The 22832-nt window shown below is 34.3% G+C and overlaps 1 protein-coding gene across 1 annotated transcript in view; it reads left to right on the plus strand.

Annotated features, from left to right (window-relative positions):
* Positions 1–22832, plus strand: part of MMP16 (matrix metallopeptidase 16) — a 382560-nt gene that overhangs the window by 191594 nt on the left and 168134 nt on the right. Inside the window, exon 4 of the mRNA XM_024127030.2 lies at positions 14541–14845. Within this exon, the coding sequence (XP_023982798.1) occupies positions 14541–14845 (305 nt within the window). The remainder of the gene's footprint in view (positions 1–14540; positions 14846–22832) is intronic.

Below are 22832 nucleotides of genomic sequence, written 5' to 3' on the forward strand. Positions count from 1 at the left end.
AAGAAAGAAAGAAGATAAAATAAAGTAGGATAAAATAAAGTTATTAAAATAATTACTAAGAAGAAAATTTTTAAAAAGTAAAAAAAAAAAAACAAAAAACAAACTGGGACGGTCAGAACCCTAGGACAGATGTTGAAAGCAAAGCTATACAGACAAAATCTCACACAGAAGCATTACACATACACACTCACAAAAAGAGAAAAAGCAGAAAAAATTAATATATCTTGCTCCCAAAATCCACCTCCTTAATTTGGGATGATTCGTTGTCTATTCAGGTATTCCACAGATGCAGTGTACATCAAGTTGATTGTGGAGCTTTAATCCGCTGCTTCTGAGGCTACTGGGAGAGATTTCCCTTTCTCTTCTTTGTTCGCACAGCTCCTGGGTTTCAGCTTTGGATTTTGCCCCCCTTCTGCATGTAGGTCACCTGAGGGCGTCTGCTCTTCGCTCAGACAGGACGGGGTTAAAGGAGCAGCTGATTCGGGGGCTCTGGCTCACTCAGGCCGGGGGGAAGGAGGGGTACGGATTTGGGGCGAGCCTGTGGCAGCAGAGGCTGGCATGACATTGCACTAGCCTTAGGTGCGCCGTGTTTTCTCCCAGGGAAGTTGTCCCTGGATCCTGGGACCCTGACAGTGGCGGGCTGCACAGGCTCCCAGGAGGGGAGGTGTGGAGAGTGACCTGTGCTCACACACAGGTTTCTTGGTGGTGGCAGCAGCAGGTCTAGCGTCTCATGCCTGTCTCTGTTGTCCGCGCTGATAGCCGCGGCTTGCACCCATTTCTGGAGCTCCTTTAAGCGGCATGCTTAATCCCCTCTCCTCACGCACCAGGAAACAAAGAGGCAAGAAAAAGTCTCTTGTCTCTTCAGCAGCTGCACGCCAGTCTCTGGAGCTCCTTTAAGCAGCGCGCTTAATCTCCTCTCCTCACGCACCAGGGAGCAAAGAGGGAAGAAAAAGTCTCTTGCCTCTTCGGCAGCTCCAGACTTTCCCGGACTCCCTCCCAGGTAGCCATGGCGCACTAATCTCCTTCAGGCTGTGTTCACACAGCCAACCCCAGTCCTCTCCCTGGGATCCCACCGAAGCCCGAGCCTCAGCTCCCAGTCCCCGTCCATCCCGGCAGGTGAGCAGACAAGCCTCTTGGGTTGGTGAGTGCTGGTCAGCAATGACCCTCTGTGCAGGAATCTCTCCACTTTGCCCTCCACACCCTGTTACTGAGCTCTCCTCCGTGTCTCTGAAGCTTCCCCCTCTGCCACCCACAGTCTCTGCGTGCGAAGGGGCTTCTAGTGTGTGGAAACCTTTCCTCCTTCACAGCTCCCTCCCTATTCTTTTGTCTGTTTATTCTTTTTTCTTTTGCCCTACACAAGGAGCAAAGAGGGAAGAAAAAGTCTCTTGCCTCTTCGGCAGCTCCAGACTTTCCCGGACTCCCTCCCAGCTAGCCATGGCGCACTAATCTCCTTCAGGCTGTGTTCACACAGCCAACCCCAGTCCTCTCCCTGGGATCCCACCGAAGCCCGAGCCTCAGCTCCCAGTCCCCGTCCATCCCGGCAGGTGAGCAGACAAGCCTCTTGGGTTGGTGAGTGCTGGTCAGCAATGACCCTCTGTGCAGGAATCTCTCCACTTTGCCCTCCACACCCTGTTACTGAGCTCTCCTCCGTGTCTCTGAAGCTTCCCCCTCTGCCACCCACAGTCTCTGCGTGCGAAGGGGCTTCTAGTGTGTGGAAACCTTTCCTCCTTCACAGCTCCCTCCCTATTCTTTTGTCTGTTTATTCTTTTTTCTTTTGCCCTACACAAGGTATGTGGGGAGTTTCTTGCCTTTTGGGAGGTCTGAGGTCTTCTGCCTGCATTCAGTCAGTGTTCTATAGGAGCAGTTCCACGTGTAGATGTATTTCTGATGTATCTGTGGGTAGGAAGGTGATCTCTGCATCTTATTCTTCTGCCATCTTCTCTCCTCCCTTGCTTTTGTTTTTATATTTCCTCTTTTTCTACCTTTTCTGGTCGTATTGAGCATTGTATATATTACCATTTTCTATTAGCATATCAATATTCTTCTTGCTTGGATCATATTCTTCTTGCTTAGATGGTTTTTGAGGAGAAGTCTAATTGAATTGGTATCATTGTTCCTCTGTAGATAAGGTGTTTTTCTCCCCTCTGGCTTCTTTCAAGGTTTTATCTTTGTCTTTGGTTTTCTGCAGTTTGAATATAATATGCCTGCGTGTAGATTTTGTTCTCTGAAAGTCCTGGATCTGTGGTTTGGTGTGTGACATTATTTGAAATATGTCTCTGTTCATATCTCTCTTCTCCTTCTAGTATTCTCATTATGTTCTGTTAAACTTAAATGTCCCATAGTTCTTGGATGCTCTGTTCTGTTTTCCAGCCTTTTTTTTTTCCTTTGTTTTTCAATTTGGGAAGTTTCTACTGAGTTATCTTCAAGTTCACTGATTCTTCTCTTGGTTATATATAGACTCATTATGAACCTATGAGAGACATTTCTGTTAATATATATATATTTTTTTTATTCTTTGCATTTCCTTTTAATTCTTTCTTGTAGTTTCCATCTCTCTGCTTATATTACTCAGTTGTTTTTTTCTTGTCTACTTTTTCCATTAGAGCCTTTAGGATATTGATAATATTTAATTCAAATTTCTGGTCTGATAATTCAAAATCTCTGCTGTAAAGAGTCTGGTTCTAATGCTTCTTTTGTCTCTTCAGTCTGTGTTTTCTCTTGACTTTTAGCATGTTATTAATTTTTTTGTTGAAACCAGACATAATGTATTGGGTCATGAAACTGAGGTAATAAGCCTTTAGTGTGAAGTTTCATGTTCATCTGATTAGGAGTTTGGCTGTTTATTTTTTCTTGTAGCTGTAGGTGTTGGAAGCTTCATTTTCTTCTAGTGGCCTAGTTTTTGTTTCCCCTGTTGTCTCTGAATACCCTAGAAGCTCTTTCTTAAATAGACTTTGTGTCTTGCAGCTTTCTAATTTGTAATCCACTGTTAGTATACTGAGCCTTGTTGGTGTAGTGTAAAGTATTGGGGTGAGGAAGCAGTCTATAACCCTGTGATTAAATCTCAGTTTTTTAGGTGGGCTTGACTTTTGGGGATCTAACACCCAGAATATTATCATAGCCTTTTACTTCTTTTCTTCTACTATATCAGACAGGAATGATTCAGGGACTTTTGCTTCTGATTCTTCGTACTCTTCTCTGTCTCCAGTTTTGGGGGTGGAAGTTTGCCCTGTAAGTGCAATTCTCTGATGCAGCTAAGAAGCGTTGTTTAGTTTTTGTTTGCTCAGCTTTTTTGTCTTATTGTGAGGTTGGGAGTGACAACTTCCAAGCTCTTTACATGTCAGAGCAGAAACTGGAAATTTTTTACAAGATCAATATACAAAGTAAACAGGCACACACACAGAGTATAATCTTTACAAAAATGATATTTAAAGTAGACACAAAAGTATGAGTAAAAAATAAATCTACAAAAGATGTGTAAGCCCTTTAAGAAGAAAATTAGGAACTTTTATTGAAAGACATAAAAAGACCAAAAATAAATGTAGAGATATATTTTGCTCTTAATAGAAAGGCTCAATATAATGAAAGTTCTGATCTTCCACAAATTCAATGCAATTTTAACAAACTTCCCAGTAATATTTTTTATATAATTTAACAAACTGACTCAAAAATCTCTGAGGATTAGTGAAGGTCCAATATTAATCAAAATGTTCCCACTTACTAGATATAAAGACTTTCTTTAAATCAAAATAAATTAAGGCAATATGTGGTGTTAGCACAGAGATAGACAAATATCCAACAGTGCAAACAAGTGATCACAGAAATAGACCATTCATGTATTAAAAAATTGATTTATGCCAGAGCAGTCCTTGTAGATCTGTGGGGAAAGAATAGGCTATTTTACTTATTAACTTATTCTGTGATAATTGGTTATCTATATGGAAAAAAATGAAATTAGGTTCTTATCTCATACCATAGAAAAATCAATACATACCAACTGGATTAAAGTATAATCAATTTTAGACCTATAAAGCTTACACAACTATGTATATTTATATTTATTTTTTCCATTTCAGATATTATTATTTTTCTGACCTGATTTCCAAACTCTTGACAGTGTACCCTGTTTAGTATCTCTGCATCCTTAGGTACTACCTACACCATTCAATTTTAAAAGAAAGAGAGAAACTAAGAGCCATTAGGTTCAGAACTGATCATAATTCCATTTATGTTGTATCTCTATACTGACAATTGTCTCAGCTAGTTTTGAATTTTCAAATAATTAGGTTTTTATCCCTGTAAACTTCCAGATTATTTTTTAATGTTTGATTATTGATATGCACATAATGTGATCAAGAGTTTTGGAGTAAGAAAAGTATGGATTTTCATTCTGGCTCTGATACTTGCTACGTGTACCACCAGGATCAAGTTACTTATTTTTCCAAGTCTCATTTTCCCTGTGTGTAAAGTGAGTATTGTAACAATACCTACCTCACAAGGCTTAGGAGACAATTAAGTCAGATAGGAGGGGAAAAAAAAAAGAAAAACAGCATAGTGCTTGAAACACGGTGTTTAATAAATTCTGATTATTATCTTAACTCCTTTAATTTATCAGACAAATCCAAGAAATTGTTGAAAATATTATAACAGGATAAGAGAAAGTTGGGAGTGAGAGCTAAAGATATTACCTTCTAAAGTTAATATATATAAGGTGTTAAGAAGTTGCCTTGTATATAATAGGTAGTAAATAGTATCATTTGCTACTACTTTTTTTTTTTACTATATTTAGGAAAATAAATACAAAATATGACATTGGAGCTCAAAATGATTACAGAATGTGCCATTACAGAATAAAGACAGGAGTTGGAATGGGGGTGGTAGAATCTGGGTTTTATTTGATTGCAAACTCATTATGAGCCAACTGTATAATGTGGCTCAAAAAGAAAAGCTAGAATGTCCATGGTAGATTTATAGAAAACAAAGTGTTCAAAGCAGTGGAGATGCTAATTTTATCTCTTTGCTTTGTTGGCCATGCCTTGCTTGATGTATCCTTTTCTCTTTGGGCCACCACATTTTCTGCTGCTTCTTGGAAAATTAATGTACACTTCTAAAAAGAAATCAAAATACTAAGAGATCTTGAATGCAGTTTGCATGAGGAAGAGCTCAAGATTAAAGCCAAGTATTCTTAACATGATGGAAAGAATATTTAAGGGAGAAATTTCCTGTTATTTTCAAATACTTAAATATTTTTTTAATTAATTAATTTATTTTTGGCTGCACTGGGTCTTTGTCACTGCGTGGCTTTCTCTAGTTTCAGTGAGCGGGGGTTACTCTTTGTTGCGGCACATGGGCTTCTCATTGCACTGGCTTCTCTTGTGGCTTCTCTTGTTGTGGAACATGGGCTCTAGGCATGTGGGCTTCAGTAGTTGTGATACACAGTAGTTGTGGCTCATGGGCTCTAGAGTGCAAGCACAGTAGTTGTGGTGCACGGGCTTAGTTGCTCCACAGCATGTGAGATCTTCCCAGACCAGGGCTCACACCCGTGTGCCCTGCATTGGCAGGTGGATTCTTAACCACTGCGCCACCAGGGAAGCCCTATTTTCAAATACTTAAAGGCTTTAAGAGAAATCTAATATTTTGAACTATCAGAAGATTAAATCATCCATCCTACAATTCTTTTTTCATCATTGGAAACATATAAACCAGGAAATTTATTCACTTGTCAGGGAAATTAGAGAACATTTGTGGAATGGTTGGAAAGTTCGATTACAAAACTTTAAGATCTCTTCCTATCTTTAAAATGTGGGATTGGAAGGAAGTTTCTATAATCAGTCCATTTAAAGGGAATGTCTAGGCCCCTATGCCTTCCACTTAAATGACCTCAGTGTTTGATGCCTAGAAATGGGAACTTCTGAGGTTGTATCATTTACTTATTCTTAGGGATATATATAACTTTGACTGATGCATAATATACATGTTGGTTATAACTGTAATACAAGTACTGGTGACCATTCATCTCTTACTTGAATTTTTATGATCAATTTCCTTTTGACAAATTTTGCTTCTTGGATAATTAGGTGTCTTTCATTCAATAAATGATTATTGAACAGCATTATGTGGCAGAACTGTCAAAAGACAGATGAGTTAAGCTTTATGTGGCAGAACTGTCAATAGACAGATGAGTTAGGCAAGTCCCCTGCTCCCATGGAGAATGTAGTCTAGTATGGGAGATAGGTATGTAAGTGAATAATTGTAAAATAGTATATTGTATTTTACTTCAAAACCATACAGGAGCTTCATTTCATCAGAGAACATATCCATTTTATGCTCCCCAGCACCTAGTAGAGTGTCTGCTGTGTATTAGGTCCTCAAAAAATAGTTGTTGAGTAAATTAATGAATTTTTGCTAGGCTTTGGTTAAACTTTATTCAAAATAATAATAGGATCTTAATGAGTAACATCATTTTTTATCAAGTAGATATTTATTTCTCAGGTTTACTGAATATTATATAAAGTAGATTTATCCTAAGTTCCTTTTCTCTATAAAATATAAACTCCAAAATAATAATTTATATAATAAATGACCAATGGGATAGGTAATCAACTGCCAGATGCATCTATTTTAAAAATTATAGTATATTAATGAGTATTCATAATATATTAATGGATCTGATAGTATTATGTTATATTATATTAAATTAATTTGTATTGACTTTTCTAGTAAATTCTTCCTTTAGCTAACCTTGATTTTAAATCCATGCATCTGTGACTATTAAGGATACAACCCTAGAAGTTATTATTTTACTTTAACAATATATGCAGAGAAAAGAAAGCTAGAAATTGCAAAAGAATAAGAAGTTCCTCCCCAGAAACGTTTCTCACCATTCTCTCTAAACCCAATGAGCTCACTGAACTTGATTATCCTATTGACAAACTTGTGTATCCAGAGGATACACAGAAAGCTGAGAAACAGAAACTATTTAAATAAGACCCAAAGTAATAAGTACCTAGGTCTGTCCTACCTGGAAAGCTAGCATCTTTGGAAATAGTCAAATATTTAAAGTTAGCTTTCCTAGAGGGACTCCATAGTCAATCTCCACTGTGATGATTTCTTGTATTTAAAAAAAAAGTGAAGTCACATCAACTATACAAACATAATATGGATAAAAGTAAATTAGTCTATTTAGTTCTCCTCTGATAGCACATTTTAATACATTCTGAATAAGGATCTGCTAATAATTTAAATATGTAGTTTATTATTTTTACTCTTTTATATTCTTAGCAATTGTCTACTTTCCTAGTTATGATAAATTCCATTTAGTTGCTAATCATTTTTAATAAAATGTTAGTATGCTTTTCTGAACAACTATTTTTATTTATTGAATTGAGTAAATGGTATTTAACCCTGGTCATACCAAAATATCTTGACATAAGTATATCATATAACTTCTGTATCTTAACTAAATACCAAAGTATTCAGTTTTATTTTTTCTTACTTTGAAAATTAGAGATAAAACAGTACCCAAAATTTGAAAAAGATTTATCACTGTATCAAAATTTTAGGGGGAAAGAGTCATTATTAGTATGTAGAATCTTTATTGAAGAAATTGGTATGCATCCAATGATATTGAAACTAGAGAATTCTGACTTTACATAGTAATTTTAGGCATTGGGTAATATGTACTGTCTCCTGAATACCTAAACAGAGTTTACTTGATTTGAAAATGATGAAACCTTTGGCAATGTCCTTGTTACACATTTCCCATAACTTCTATTCAAATGAACAAATATTTGATAATTTTACATTTCATATTAATTTATTTTACAGAACTAATGAAGCAAAATAATTCTACAGTTCCATAAGTAAAGAAAACACATACATACTTTGGTAGAGTTTTGTTAATAAGCCTCTTTCTCCCCAGATTTACTGTTTCTCTAAATGTCAAATTCTCAGACTTTTTAAAATTACCCTAGAAATAGTTAAGTAAACTTAATATCTCACTTATCATGGAGAAATTTATGTGTTGCTATTGAGAACTGTAAAGCAGAGTTCAAGCTTCTTTTAACTTTGAATATGTAATACCAAACACCAAAATATTTAGTTTTTTCCTTACTTTCATGTTAGAGATAAATTAATACTCTAATTTTGGAAAACAGTCATCACTCTATTAAAAACTTGAAAGGGAAATACTCCATTATTAGTACATAATTTTTTTATTAAATGAATTGGTGGTGATTCAATGAAATTAAACCTAGAGAATCCTGACCTTACACAGTAACCTTAAAAACAAATTAACATACTTTGCCTTCAGTACCAATTATTCTGATGAACAACGATGTCTTGAATTTCCCACTTCATCAATTTTATTATGCAGGGTTGTATAAGACATGATTGTTAAAGATAATATTTATGGGACTTCCCTGGTGGCGCAGTGGTTGAGAGTTCTCCTGCCGATGCAGGGGATATGGGTTCATGCCCCGGTCCAGGAAGATCCCACATGCCGCGGAGTAGCTAGTCCCGTGAGCCACAGCTGCTGAGCCTGCACGTCCGGAGCCTGTGCTCTGCAATGGGAAAGGCCACAACAGTGAGAGGCCCACGTACCACACACACACACAAAAATAATAATAATAATATTTTTTATTTTTTTAGGTAAATGTTACAAAATTTACCAAACTGAACGTTTAAAAGAATCAGTGAAATAGTATAATGAAAAAAACCAATAGAGAATTCAAAAAATGGAAACAATTGTCTTATTAAAATGGAAAATATGTTCACTACAACCACTCTATTTCCACAAAAAAAGACAAAGTAAAAGCACTTTAAAATTAAATTAGTTTGTTTTTCAAATATAACCTTCATTTTATTTATTTTATAGTATTGTTTTTATTTTGCAAGTATATATTAACAATTTTGTGTATTACATATTAGAATATTAAGAATAACAATGTTTACTCTTAATATCATATGATGTCTCTGTGCTCTTTATTATTTCAGTTATTAGTAAATACAAAACATCTCTCAATGGCATAACATTTCTAAGTTGGTTTTTGTGTGTACCTAATTCAGAATTCCAGCTCTAACTCTGAAGTACACTAATGTATCTTGTATTTTTTTTTTAATTTTTACGGGAGTATAGTTGATTTACAATGTTGTGTTAGTTTCAGGTGTACAGCAATGTGAATCAGCTATCTACATATGTATGTATATCTGTTATTTTTCAGTTTATTTTCCCACATAGGTCACCACAGAATACTGAGTAGAGTTCCCTGTAGGTCCCTATTAGTTATGTATTTTATACATATCAGTGTGTATATGACAGTCCCAATCTCCCAATCTATCACTTCCCCCATGTTTCTCCTCTGGTAACCACAATTTTGATTTTCAGGTCTCTGAGTCTGTTTCTATTCTGTAAATAAGTTTATTTGTATTATTTTTTATTATATTCCACATATATTTGTCTTTCTCTTACTTACTTCACTTAGTATGATAATCTCCAGGTCCATCCATGTTGCTGCAAATGACATTATTTCATTCTTTATTATGGCTGAGTAATATTCCATTGTATACATGTACCACATCTTCCTTATCAATTCTTCTGTCAATGGGCATTTATGTTGCTTCCATGTCTTAGCTATTGTAAATAGTTCTGCAATGAACACTGGAGTGCATGTAAGTGGGACTGTAAATTGGTACAACCATTACGGAGAACAGTATGGAGGTTCCTTAAAAAACTAAGTATAAAACTACCGTATGATCCAGCAATCCCACTCCTGGGCATATATCGGGAGAAAACTGTAATTTGAAAATATACTTATGTCTTGTATTTATTAAAGACATCACAAATATTGTAGTTAAGCACATTTTGGAAATTCATCAGTATATAGCTTTGAAAAACAGAGTGATGTGTTTTCAAGTCAAAATGGTACTCCACATTTATTATTTTTTATTATATTATATTACTTCATTTTTCTCAGAACCACCATGTACTTATATACATATCGTACTAACATGATTTCATTTTTCTTTGCTGTAAGGTTACCCTTCATTTGAATATAAAATGATTTCTCCATTACACATTGAATCCAACACTAATTCCTATTAACAATATCCTCAGAACGTATACTGAATTTGTCTAATTCTTCATTTCTCCATGAGAGCCGCTCTAGTACATTTCTCTAATTTCTCTTGCTCAAACTTCCAAAATGTTTTATTGGTTCCAATCTTGTCCCCCTAGTCTTTTTTCATCAGAAGCAGTGATCTTTGTAAACTGGAAAAATACCAGGATATGTCTCTGCTTAAAACTCTCCAGTGATTTCCTTTCACAGAACATAACCCATTCCCTGCCAATTATCTTTCATCTCATACCACTGTTCTGAGCATTCATTTTGCACCAGTTCACAAAGCAGTCCCATTCTCTGAACTGGCCACGTTTGTTTGTGCTGCTCACTATTCCTTTTGGCTGGAAACTCAGTGCTAAGCATGCGTAGCTCCTTTTGTCATTGAAATCCCATTTATCATCTACTTATCTCACCTCCTCACCCCTCATTTATAACCATCTATAATTGTATTGTTTATTGTTTATCTCTTACCACTAAAATATATAAGTTCTACAAGATCAGAGTCTTATTCACAATTTTATGTCTAGCACCTAGAGCAGTACCTATTATGTAGTATATTCTTTCAAATACTGTGTCATAAAAATACTTGCCCACTAATGATGGGCTTCTGCGATCTGATAAGGTGGAAAGAAAATAAAAGACTACAAGGAAAATTAATTTAGACAAAATTCAAAGTTACAACATTAATCTGCATGCCTCATCGGCCATCAGATAGGTAATATAGAAAAGGAAAGCATAAACAAAGCAAAAAGACAACCCTCAGAATGGGAGAAAATATTTGCAAATGAAGCAATTGACAAGGGATTAATCTCCAAAATATACAAACAGCTCATGCAGCTCAATATCAAAAATACAAACAACCCAATCAAAAAATGGGTGGAAGATCTAAATAGACATTTTGCCAAAGAAGAAATATAGATGGCCAAAAAGCACATGAAAAGATGCTCAGCATCACTAATTATTAGAGAAATGCAAATCAAAATGACAATAAGTCATCACCTCACACCAGTCAGACTGGCCATCATCAAAAAATCTACAAACAATGAATGCTGGAGAAAAGGGAACCCTCTTACACTGTTGGTGGCAATGTAAATCAGAACAGCCACTATGGAGAACAGTATGGAAGTTCCATAAAAAACTAAAAATAGAGCTACCATATCATCCAGCAATCCCACTCCTAGGCATATATGTGGAAAAACCATAATTCAAAAAGTTACATGCAACCCAGTGTTCTTTGCAGCACTATTTACAATAGCCAGGGCATGGAAACAACCTAAATGTCCATCAACAGAGGAATGAATAAAGAATATGTGGTACATATATATACAATGGATTATTACTCAGCCTTTAAAAATAATGAAATAGTGCTATTTACAACAACATGGATGGACCTAGAGATTGTCATACTGAGTGAAATAACTCAGACAGAGAAAGACAAATATATGATATTGCTTATATGTGAAATCTAAAAAAAAGGGTACAAATGAACTTATTTACAAAACAGAAGTAGAGTCGCAATGTAGAAAACAAACATGGTTATCAGAGTATAAGTGGGGGGGTGGGATAAACTGGGAGATCGGGATTAACATACGCACTACTGTATATAAAATAGATAACTTATAAGAGAAAGCACCTACTGTATAGCACAGGGAATTCTACTGAACACTCTGTAATGGCCTATGTGAAAAAAGAATCTTAAAAAAAAGTGGATATATGTATATGTATAACTGATTCACGTTGTTCTACACCTGAAACTAGCACAACATTGTAAATCAATTATACCGCAATAAAAATAAATTTAAAAATAAAAATACATATGAAAAAATTAAAAAACAATAATTCTTTAGCAAACAGACCTATGGTTGCCAAGGGGAAAGGGGAGTGGAGGAGGGATGGATTGGGAGTTTGGGATTAGCAAACACAGACTATTTTATATATATACATATACATATATATGTATATATGTATATATATATATAACTGAATTGCCTTGCTGTACACCAGAGACTAACACAAAATTGTAAATCACTATACTTCAATAAAGTAAATTTTTTTTACAAAAGAAAACAAAACCAGTAATTTAGAGACTAACAAACCAAACAAAGTTGTTGATGCCCCAATATAGTTTACTCTTTTTCAAAAGAGAGCTCAAAGCATCACACTAAATTGGATACAAAGTTAAAACAAACAAACAAAACACTAAAACAATAAAAGATTTCATAACTTTCTCCCTGAGCAGGCATGAATTCTTTTACTCTATCCATCCTTTGGCTCAGGTAAAAAATAATAATATTAATAATGGTGTCTTCCTTGACACTTCCTTTTCCCTCAGAGCTCATATCCAACCATCAGTACATCTTGGCAGGTGTACCTTTAAAATATATCCAAATCCAACTATTTCTCAATATGTCCACTGGTACTCCCCTGGCCCAAAGCAGTATCATTTCTCACCTGAAAATTTGCAAGAGTTCCCAGTGGGTCTCCCTACTCCAACTCCTGCCCCACTTCAATACATTTTCCACATAAAGCTCAATCATTTCTTTAAAGCATAAGTCAAATGTCACATTTCTGCACATGACGCTCCAGTTTTTTCCTCTCAATTGGAGCAAAAGCCAAACTCCTTACAGTGGTCAAAAAGCCCCTATCTCATTTGATTCTCTGTTGCCTTTCTGACCTCATATCTTGGCACTTGCCCTCTGTCTCTGCTCAAACTATACCAGCCACCTTGCCATTCTCTGAACTTGCCAAGCATATCTCCACCCCAGGGCCTTTCACTTGCCATTTCTTCTTCCTGGAACACTCCCTGCCCCAAATCCATTTCACTTGGTTCACTTCATCATTTTCTTTATGTATAGTAAATGATATTTATCATCAAATAGTCATTGTAAGTCTGGTCTATGATATGTATTAGAAAATAGTGAAAACCTTGTTTTAGAAGTCTGGCCTAGCTTAGAATTTAATATAACTGATTCTTGAGTGAGAATGTTTGGGATGAAAAACTAGCTCTGCCCTTCTAAATTTTCTTTAATTTCCTCTAAATCTCAACTTCTTGCTTTGTAGCATAGGTATACATGTCCATCTCACTGAGTTACTCAGGGGGTATATAAGATATTGTGAAATGCTTGCCTGGCTCATAGTAATTAATTAATTCCATTATTATTATGTCAGTATGATTCCTGCCTAATGTTTGTAATTATCCTGACATAGTTACAATTGTGTGAAAAATATAATCTGCATACTATTTTTCCACCAGAAATTATATCTTAAATATTTTTACATACAGCTAAATAGTTTTAAAACAGCAAAATCAAATTTTGCTCTTTCAAATTTCAAATCCTGTGTATATTATGGCATGCAATAGAGACACCATGATTTGTATATCATCTAGCCTCCAATTCTCTTTCATTATTGTACTGCAATAATAAAAATGCATTGCAATAATAAAATAATAATATTCACCTGAATATTATACCCTCCTATATATTAAGACAGTCCCTTAGTGAAATTCATGGATTCACGGGTGTAAGATTATTGGTTGAAGTGGTCTGAAACTTAGTCATAACTCCTATGAAATTTACTCATTACTTTTCACAAAGATGGTATGAACTTATACTACCACAATATAAAATACTTACATATATATACATTTGTTTCATTTATGTTCTATTTAGAAAAAACAGAAAAATAAGTGATAAAAGAGAAATATCTGATCAGTGCTAGAGAAAAATACTTATATCTTTTTCCATTTGTTATTAACCTCAAGACAAATAAGTTAATAATGTCCAAGTTACTTCTTTAAATTCATATAACTGTTAAATATTTGTATTAAAAAGCTATTCACTCTCATTGTTTTATTTTGACTAGAAATAATTAAGTATATAAGAAAACAATTGCATATCAGGAACTGTAATTAAATGACATTTTCTTTAAAAATTGAGAAATAACTTTGTGTCCACTGATTTGTTGTTCATGGATAAGAGCATAAAGACATTGTTTGAAAGTAGCATGTGTGCACAAAATACTGTGCCCCTAAAAGTAATTATTACCAGACAGAAATTGAATTTTTTATTTCAGCTTGAAACTGCTGCACCTGTTTGATCATTTGGCAAAGCTGCCTTTCTATTGTTGTTCAGGAGACAAAGTGACTGATTGATCTAATTACCCCAGTGTTAACCATTCTGCAGAGAAGATCTTCTCATTTATAGCCTTGGTAGATGAGTACTATATTGCTGAGAATTAAATGTTGAGAATTAAATGACCCAGCACAGGGAAACAGAAGGAATTAATTTCTTTCCTATGTAATATTAGACTTTTTTCTAATTTTTTACTCAACTGAATAGAGGAAAATATGTAATAAATCAATCTATAATAAGTCAGATTATATATAATAAAGCCATACTGATTATCCTATTTTCTAAATTTCAGTATAAAGAACGTAACTCCCAAAGTAGGAGACCCTGAAACCCGTAAAGCTATTCGTCGTGCCTTTGACGTGTGGCAGAATGTAACTCCTCTGACGTTTGAAGAAGTTCCCTACAGTGAATTAGAAAATGGCAAACGTGATGTGGATATAACCATCATTTTTGCATCTGGCTTTCATGGAGACAGTTCTCCCTTTGATGGAGAGGGAGGGTTTTTGGCACATGCCTATTTCCCTGGACCAGGAATTGGGGGAGATACTCATTTTGACTCAGATGAGCCATGGACACTAGGAAATCCTAATCATGATGGTAAGTGCATAGTTTTTTTCATTGTAAATACTTCTATTTTTATTTTTGGATGCCCAAGTGATTTACTAACTTAAACTAAGCAAATAATTTGTTTTTAAAATTACCTAAAAATACATGAGGCTTTTTATAACATTTTACAACAAGAATTTGTACAAGTCATTAGACAATAATTGTTTTTATGTGGCTTTTGATAAAGATTAGAACTTTACAGTGTATTCTATAAATGCTTTAAGGTGAATTTTGTTTTCTATAAAGAGTCATTTAGAAGTTTCTATAGTATTCAAGTCATGGGACATGCATTAAGTAAATTATGCTATTTTTTTACACTTAATTCCAGTGTTTCCACTTGAAACTTAACCCTGATTGACATTGGTGGTGTAGCTTCTACCATATCTTTTCTGTTTATTTCTTTCCATTATAACCTTTCTAATCTGTAAAATTTTTCCCCTTCTCTTTTGTCTCATCATTTCCTTGGTCTCCCAATCTGACATATTCTTGTATGATATATTTATAGAAATCAGATTCTTGCAAATCTATTCCAACATATCTTTCAGTTTTCTAATCCTTATAGTTATTCTGATATGTAAAAATAATGTAAAATTTAAAAACTCAACAGCTAAAAGTATCGTTACTTGATATAAGAAGCATGTGTTTCTTCCTAGGGAACAATTTTGTGTTTAAAAAATATTCACAGAATTATAGGATTCTAGAGTTATACAATTCTTAAGTTGCCATCTCCCATAATTCTTGTAATCAATACTTAAATATTTTACTTTTTCACCACAGTAGAATGTTGAAAATGCAAGTGTGCATTATTTAATGACAACTAATCAGCTAATAGAACTCTTAATTCCCCCTTGATGAGTTAAGCCCAGCAGTCAAATTAAGCTTTGTTAGTTCCTTAGAAGGTTTAGTTAGCTGGATTAGTGTAATAGTCTTGCATTTTTAGAACATGTAGCGTTCAAACACATTATGGATAGAATGAATTAGTTGAGTTAAACTTGAAATAACATTAATTTTCAAAGAAAGAAAATACAATAAATAACTGTTCATGTTTTCCAAAAGGAAATAAAATATCTAGTATTGAACAAAATGATCTTTTGTATTATTAATAGGTGTATTTGCTATAATATAAAATTATGATTTCATTTTTAAGAACTGGTTTGGAGACTAATGGCAACTATGTTGGAGGATTCACTATAGTGGAATGAAAGCCAGATACTTTGGAGTCAAACAGACGTACATTCCTGGCTAAATGTTCAGTAGCTGAAGAACCTTCTAACATACTGTATACTTGATTTCATTCTTTACCTGTATTGCAGGGTTGGGGACATTGTAAGGAGAAGTGCTTTCTATTCAGGCATGTTTAACTTACTGTATAGCTGAGCATCTAATAATAAAATATCTACAAAATGATAGTTGGCCCATACTTGTTTGATACATAATTCATTTAAAATTAAATATGTTTATTTTTATCAATATCACACAGGAATTAAAATGAAGTAGTTCAGACTTCTTCAAGTCAATTGCTAAAATTGTTTTAAATAATGGAAAAATATTTGCATTCTAACTATTTGAGAAAAGTAACACTTATAATGGTAGAATTTTGCTGACATAGACATAACTGCATTTGCTTCCAAGGGAAAGATTTTCTTCTAAACTTCTGAACAGAGAAAATTGTATTTTATTCCAATAATGGGTATAATTGTTAAAGATACTCTAAATGTGTAGTTTTGAAGTTGTGTTAATTTGGCTTTGTGGCCTCATAAATTTAAAATTGTTTTAAAATTCTATATGAAGGAGGTGGTGCCTCTTAAATGGCCTATATTTTCTCTTAAAATATTAAAATCATCAAGAAAGCTGCACAAATCCTTTAAATGTATCCTCTATTAGCTGTACTTTTTTAGGCATCAACCAATACTTTTTAAAAATAAGTTTTAAAAATATCTATAGGGACATTTGAAGTGACATAGGAAATGAGAATTTTTCCACTGATTTGAGTATTATAGGTATTACTAATGTTTGTTTTTTTGTGATTTAAGAAGTCTTTCAAAGAATATATATGTGGGAAAGAATTCAGAAATGGGACATAGGAGCTAAATGTGTACAAACAAGTCGAAGGACTTTTAACTCAGATTGTGTATTAATACATTTGGTTGCCTTTTAACTTATACTGTAGAAATATAATATTTTTTTACATATGCATTTATTAAAAACCTAAACAAAAATTATTTAATATTTAGTGTTTCATTTGGATGAAAACATTTCTTTACTGGTCCAATAAGAATATTTTTCCTTTTGAGTGAGCTTAAAGAAAATGATTCTGCAAAATAACAGTGTTCAGAATTGTAGGAGATTAAAGGAATAGTTAACTGTTCAAGATGTAATACCATAAAGATTTACTGCTTAATTGAAATTCAGACTTTTAACTAGCAACAGGGCAGCTATGGTAATGTCATATGAAGTACTGATCATTTATCAAAGGAAAAGCCTCTAGCTTTGTTGTGGTGCTGTTGAATGTGTGGAGAATTAATGCATTTGTACATCCTAGATCCTTTCTGTAAGACTGTCTTTTTGTATCACAAATATACAGGCACAATTCTGACATCTTCATTGATAAACCTTTTTGTTTCTTATCTAGTCCTCCAATGCCACCTGGCTTACTTCCCTGAAATTTTTTCTTTCTGTCCTACTCAGAGCTCTTAAGCATCTAGAAAACAGAGAAGCTTGAAAGTTTAGCAAAAATGCAAATGACAGAGCCTCTTGATAAGTACACAGCTCATTTTCCACATCATATTGCTCAGCTAATGAAGGCAATTTGAATTCTGTCTACCTCAAAAGAGATAAAACAGTGTCTTAGTCTGCCAGTAATCCTTAATTCATTGTTATCCACTTTCCTATCAATTTTCTTATGGTCATGATACCTTTTGAAAGCTTAAGCTAATGCTCATTAAGGAAATTACACAATACTTACATTAAAATAAATAAATAAGTACACACACACAGCACCCCCCACACACACCCTTAGTAAATAGAATGTCTTTTTTTGCTCCAAGATTTTTTTTTCTTTAAGGAGTGGATAAGCAAAACATCTGCATAGTAATTCTAAACAGAAAATGTTACTGTGATGTGGTTTTTGAAAAGTATACATTGCCCAAATGTGTGTTAGAAAATTTAAATCTAGCAAAATGTTAAGATTCATTTTGAGCATCATTATCATATTGTTTCCTTGGCTACTGTATAAAGTTTAAATGGTAATGTCAATGTAAACATGAACTTACCACAAAGATTCTTTCTAATTAGACAAATAATCTGTCACAGTCAGAGGATTCCAAATTGATAATCTCCAAACAAAATGGTTATTTATTAAAATAATATATAAAACTATGACAAGAGAAATATCCAGATGCATATCTTATTTTACTATGTAGTTCTATTAACTATTCTATTAACACAAAGCATGCATTGCCTTGGCTCTGTTTGTTGTTGTAAAGGTCACTGCCTAAAGTCAGAAGGTGATCATGAGGTTCTCAGAGCTGTTGTGGCAGTCTATACAAAAACTAAGGAGAGAGCGATGATGATGAAAATTTCATGAGACATCAAAATCCTTAAATCTATTGCATCATTATGATAGTTAATTTTATGTGTCAAGTTGATTGGTCTAAGGGATGCCCAGATAGCTGGTAAAATATTATTTCTGGATTTGCCTGTGGGGTGTTTCTGGGAGAGATTAGCATTTGATTTGGTAGACTGAGTAAAGAAGATCTTCCTTCACCCATGTGGGCAGGCATGATCCAATCCATTGAGGGCCAGTATAGAACAAAAGAGGAAGGGTAAATTCTGTCTCCCTTGCGGTACGCGGTCCTCTCACTGTTGTGGCTTCTCCCATTGCGGAGCACAGGCTCCGGACACGCAGGTTCAGCGGCCATGGCTCACGGGCCCAGCCGCTCCGCGGCATGTGGGATCCTGCCGGATCGGGGTACGAACCCGTGTCCCCTGCATCGGCAGGCAGACTCTCAACCACTGCGCCACCAGGGAAGCCCTTGTCTCCCTTCTTGATATGGAACCTGAATCTTTCCCTGACTTTGTACTTCAGAACTCCTTGTTCTTGGGCCTATGGACTCACACTGAATTATACCATCAGGTTTCCTGGTTCTTCAATTTGCCGACAGCAGATAGCGAGACTTCATAGCCTCCATAACCTCATGAGCCAATTCCTATAATAAATCTACTCTAATATAGCCATATATATCCTACTGATTGTATTTCTCTGGAGAATACAAACTAATATAATCATTAAATGTGAAACGGTCAAATTCTACATTCAAGCCCACAAATTCTTTGAATATACCAAGTTTAAGTTAAATATCTTCATGATATAATGCTTGAGTCAATGGACATGATTTATGCAAACCAGAGAGAGTTAACTTTCTGTAAGAGATTTTGTCATTGGTGTGAAAATACGAGTTTACCAAGAGGCAAACCTAGGCCTTAGCATGCTGTCTGTCACCTCCCGACTCATTTTGCAGCTGTATCTGCTATATAATATTTTTCAGATGCCTGCAGGTTTTGGACTTTGGTCTTTGAGAACAGGAAGGGTTAGTTGCCAAACAGATATTACCAAGAGTCCTAGAAGTTCTGCAGTCTGTGGGAATATTGTCTGTATCAATCTGTCTTGTACTTTATGAAAATACGGGAAGGACTTGATATGACTGGACAGTCAAGGACTTTAACCCATCCTTAAAACCAGAGTTTTTATTGAGATTTTAAACTGTAAAAATATTAGCTGTCTGCCACACAGTTATTACCTTACGATGCTTTACCAAAACTTTCAAAAGTAATTTGGATTTGAAAACTATGATAGAGATCTTTTGTTTGTTCTTAAAAACCTTCCTTCCTTCCTGGAATAAACTTCATTTCACTGAGTTTATTTCATTTCACTAGACTGGTGACCTAAAGTTTGATAGTCTTTACTTTTCCAAAACCTCTAAATTATGTTGTTTCATATGATTACTATGCAGGCTCTACTTGGTTATTTATTTTTAGATCTTTGTGTTCAATTAGAGAATAGCAGATGAATTGATGTCATCACACTCAAAATATTATTTCATTATATCAGTTTTATTAAAATATAAAGATGGATCATGAACATTAAAATACATGTAACATAGAGCAGAAACAGATAGAGCCAGACATTTCAATGGCTTAACACAATAGAATTTTATTTCTTGCTCATGTGGTGGGGCAAAGGGACTGTCCACTCACTCAGCCAGAGACCCAGAATAATGGAGGCTCAGCCATCATCAAGACATGATTTTCAGTTTCCTCAGGCATAAACATCCAGACAGCAGCTGAGAAAACCAAGGTAGTTTTGCTCATTTTCTTATGTGCCAGATCTGCAAGCAGTAAATATTATTCCTCCCCAAGTTCTACTAACTAGAATTCAATCCTATGGCCACATCTAATCATAAAGAAAGCTAGAGAAGGCTTATTTTTTTTTATTGCAGTATAGTTGATTTATAATGTTGCGTTAGTTTCAGGTGTGCAACAAAGTGAATAAGTTATACGTATACATATATACACTCTTTTTTAGATTCTTTTCCCATATAGGTTATTACAGAGTATTAAGTAGAGTTCCCTGTGCTATACCGTAAGTCCTTATTAGTAATCTATTTTATATAAAGTAGTGTGCATATGTCAGTCTCAATCTCCCAATTTATCCCTCCCCCCACTTACCCCCTGATGACCATAAGTTTGTTTTCTACATCTGTAACTCTATTTGTTTCATAGATAAGTTCATTTGTACCTTTTTTTTAGATTCCACATATAACTGGTACCATATGATATTTGTCTTTGTCTGACTTACTTCATTCAGATGACAATATCTAGGTCCATCCATGTTGCTGCAAATGGCATTATTTCATTCTTTTTTTTTTTTTGGCTAATATTCCATTGTATATATGTACCACATCTTTTTAAAAATTTATTTATTTATTTATTTAATTAGAGTTTAGTTGCTTTACCCTGTTGTGTTAGTTTCTGCTGTACAGCAAAGTGAATCAGCCATATGTATATATATATATATATATATATATATATATATATATATATTCCCTCTTTTTTGGATTTTCTTCCATTTTAAGTCACCACAGAGCACCGAGTAGAGTTCCCTGTGCTATACAATAGGTTCTCATTAGTCATCTGTTTTATACATAGTAGTGTATATATGTCAATCCCAATCTCCCAGTTCATCCCACCCCCTCTTCCCCCTTGGTATCCATACATTTGTTCTCTACGTCTATGTTTGTATTTCTGCTTTGCAAATAAGTTCATCTATACTATTTTTCTAGATTCCACAAATATATGTTAATATATGATATTTATTTTTCTCTTTCTGCCTTCACTCTCTATGACAGTCTCTAGGTCCATCCACGTCTCTGCAAATGACACAATTTTGTTCCTTTTTATGGCTGAGTAATACTTCATTGTATATATGTACCACATCTTCTTTATCCATTCCTCTGTTGATGGACATTTATGTTGCTTCCATAACCTGGCTATTGTAAATAGTACTGCAATGAACGTTGGGGTGCATATATCTTTTTGAATTATGGTTTTTTTCTCCAGATATATGCCCAGGTTTGATGAGCAACTAGTCAGTGTCTGCCACACCAATAAGTTGTGAGGTAAAAACAATGTTAGACTGATATTAGATATACTACTCTGCATCTGTGGGTAAGCTGCTTATCCATAATTTTCCTTCATGCAGATTTTAACCTATTGATCATTATTTAGCTTCTGTCATTCCTCTCCTTATATAGTATGTGTAGGAATTATCTTTCTAATCCACCTTCTTATAAGGTATCTATCCTTAATTCTAAGTAGACAACCAAGCACAATGAAGTGCAATTTTCAAATTTAACCATTAGTTAGTTTATCAAAATAGAAAAATAATGTCTTTAAGTTTTTGAAAAAATCTAGTTGGTTGGAGTTAATAATTTGATAGTTTTTTAATGACTAAATTATCAAGACCATTAATGAATTTCTACCTTAGTTTCGTGTAATTGTTTTTTGCAGTGTTACAACTATACCATTACAAAACCTGGCATTCTACCATTTTAGTAATTTCCTTATATTTTAAACACAACAAAACTATCAACTAATTGTTCTCACATTTAATTTATAACTCACTTCTTCGTTTTTAATCAAATATTGCCACAACTTACCTCCTCTACAGTCTGTTGATGAGGTATCAAAGCAGTAGCAGAAATAGCCCATGTTGCAATTAACAGTGGAAATTATACTTTGCCATTGACTGGATGCATCAGAGAATGAGAGTGGGTCTACAAGAGACCAAGAGGGGAATGTTCTACCCCTGTTAGGCAAGGCTATGCTAAATGCATTTTCCCTGAACAATGGAAACTGACCTAAGACTATAGAATATCAGCCTTTCTCCAGGTTTCAATTGAAATGGTTATTTGGCCAATATGAAGAAAGGTAGGGAAATCAAGAAATAATTTAAAAACTCTCTCTGCTGGTTATTGTCAGTCTCATTCAAAGTTTCATAAAGAAGAAAACAGTGAAAAATAAATACTAATAGAAGCCAAATTTAATTGAAATTATTTAAAATTCAGCTTATATATTTAACTCATTTATTCCTCACAACAAATTAATAAGGAAGATAGTGTAATTATTTCCACTTTGCAAGGAAATCTAGGCACAGAAAGTTTGGTAACTTGCTTAAGTTTACCTAGTTAGAACAAAAAATGATACCATTAAAAGGATACTCAAAAAACTACTGGAAGACTCAGGAGAAAAGCCAATTGCTGAAAATATTTTATCCAGTGAACCAGAAAATCAATATTGGAAACAACTCAAAATACCCGTAAAGGCTCTCTATGGAACAGGAAAATAAAACCTATTATTACTTTAAAAACAATCTGTCATGTGAAAGAAAGTCTTAGTAAGCATTTTCAGAAAAACATAA

Source organism: Physeter macrocephalus, chromosome 15 (assembly GCF_002837175.3).
Source record: "Physeter macrocephalus isolate SW-GA chromosome 15, ASM283717v5, whole genome shotgun sequence".
NCBI lineage: Eukaryota > Metazoa > Chordata > Mammalia > Artiodactyla > Physeteridae > Physeter > Physeter macrocephalus.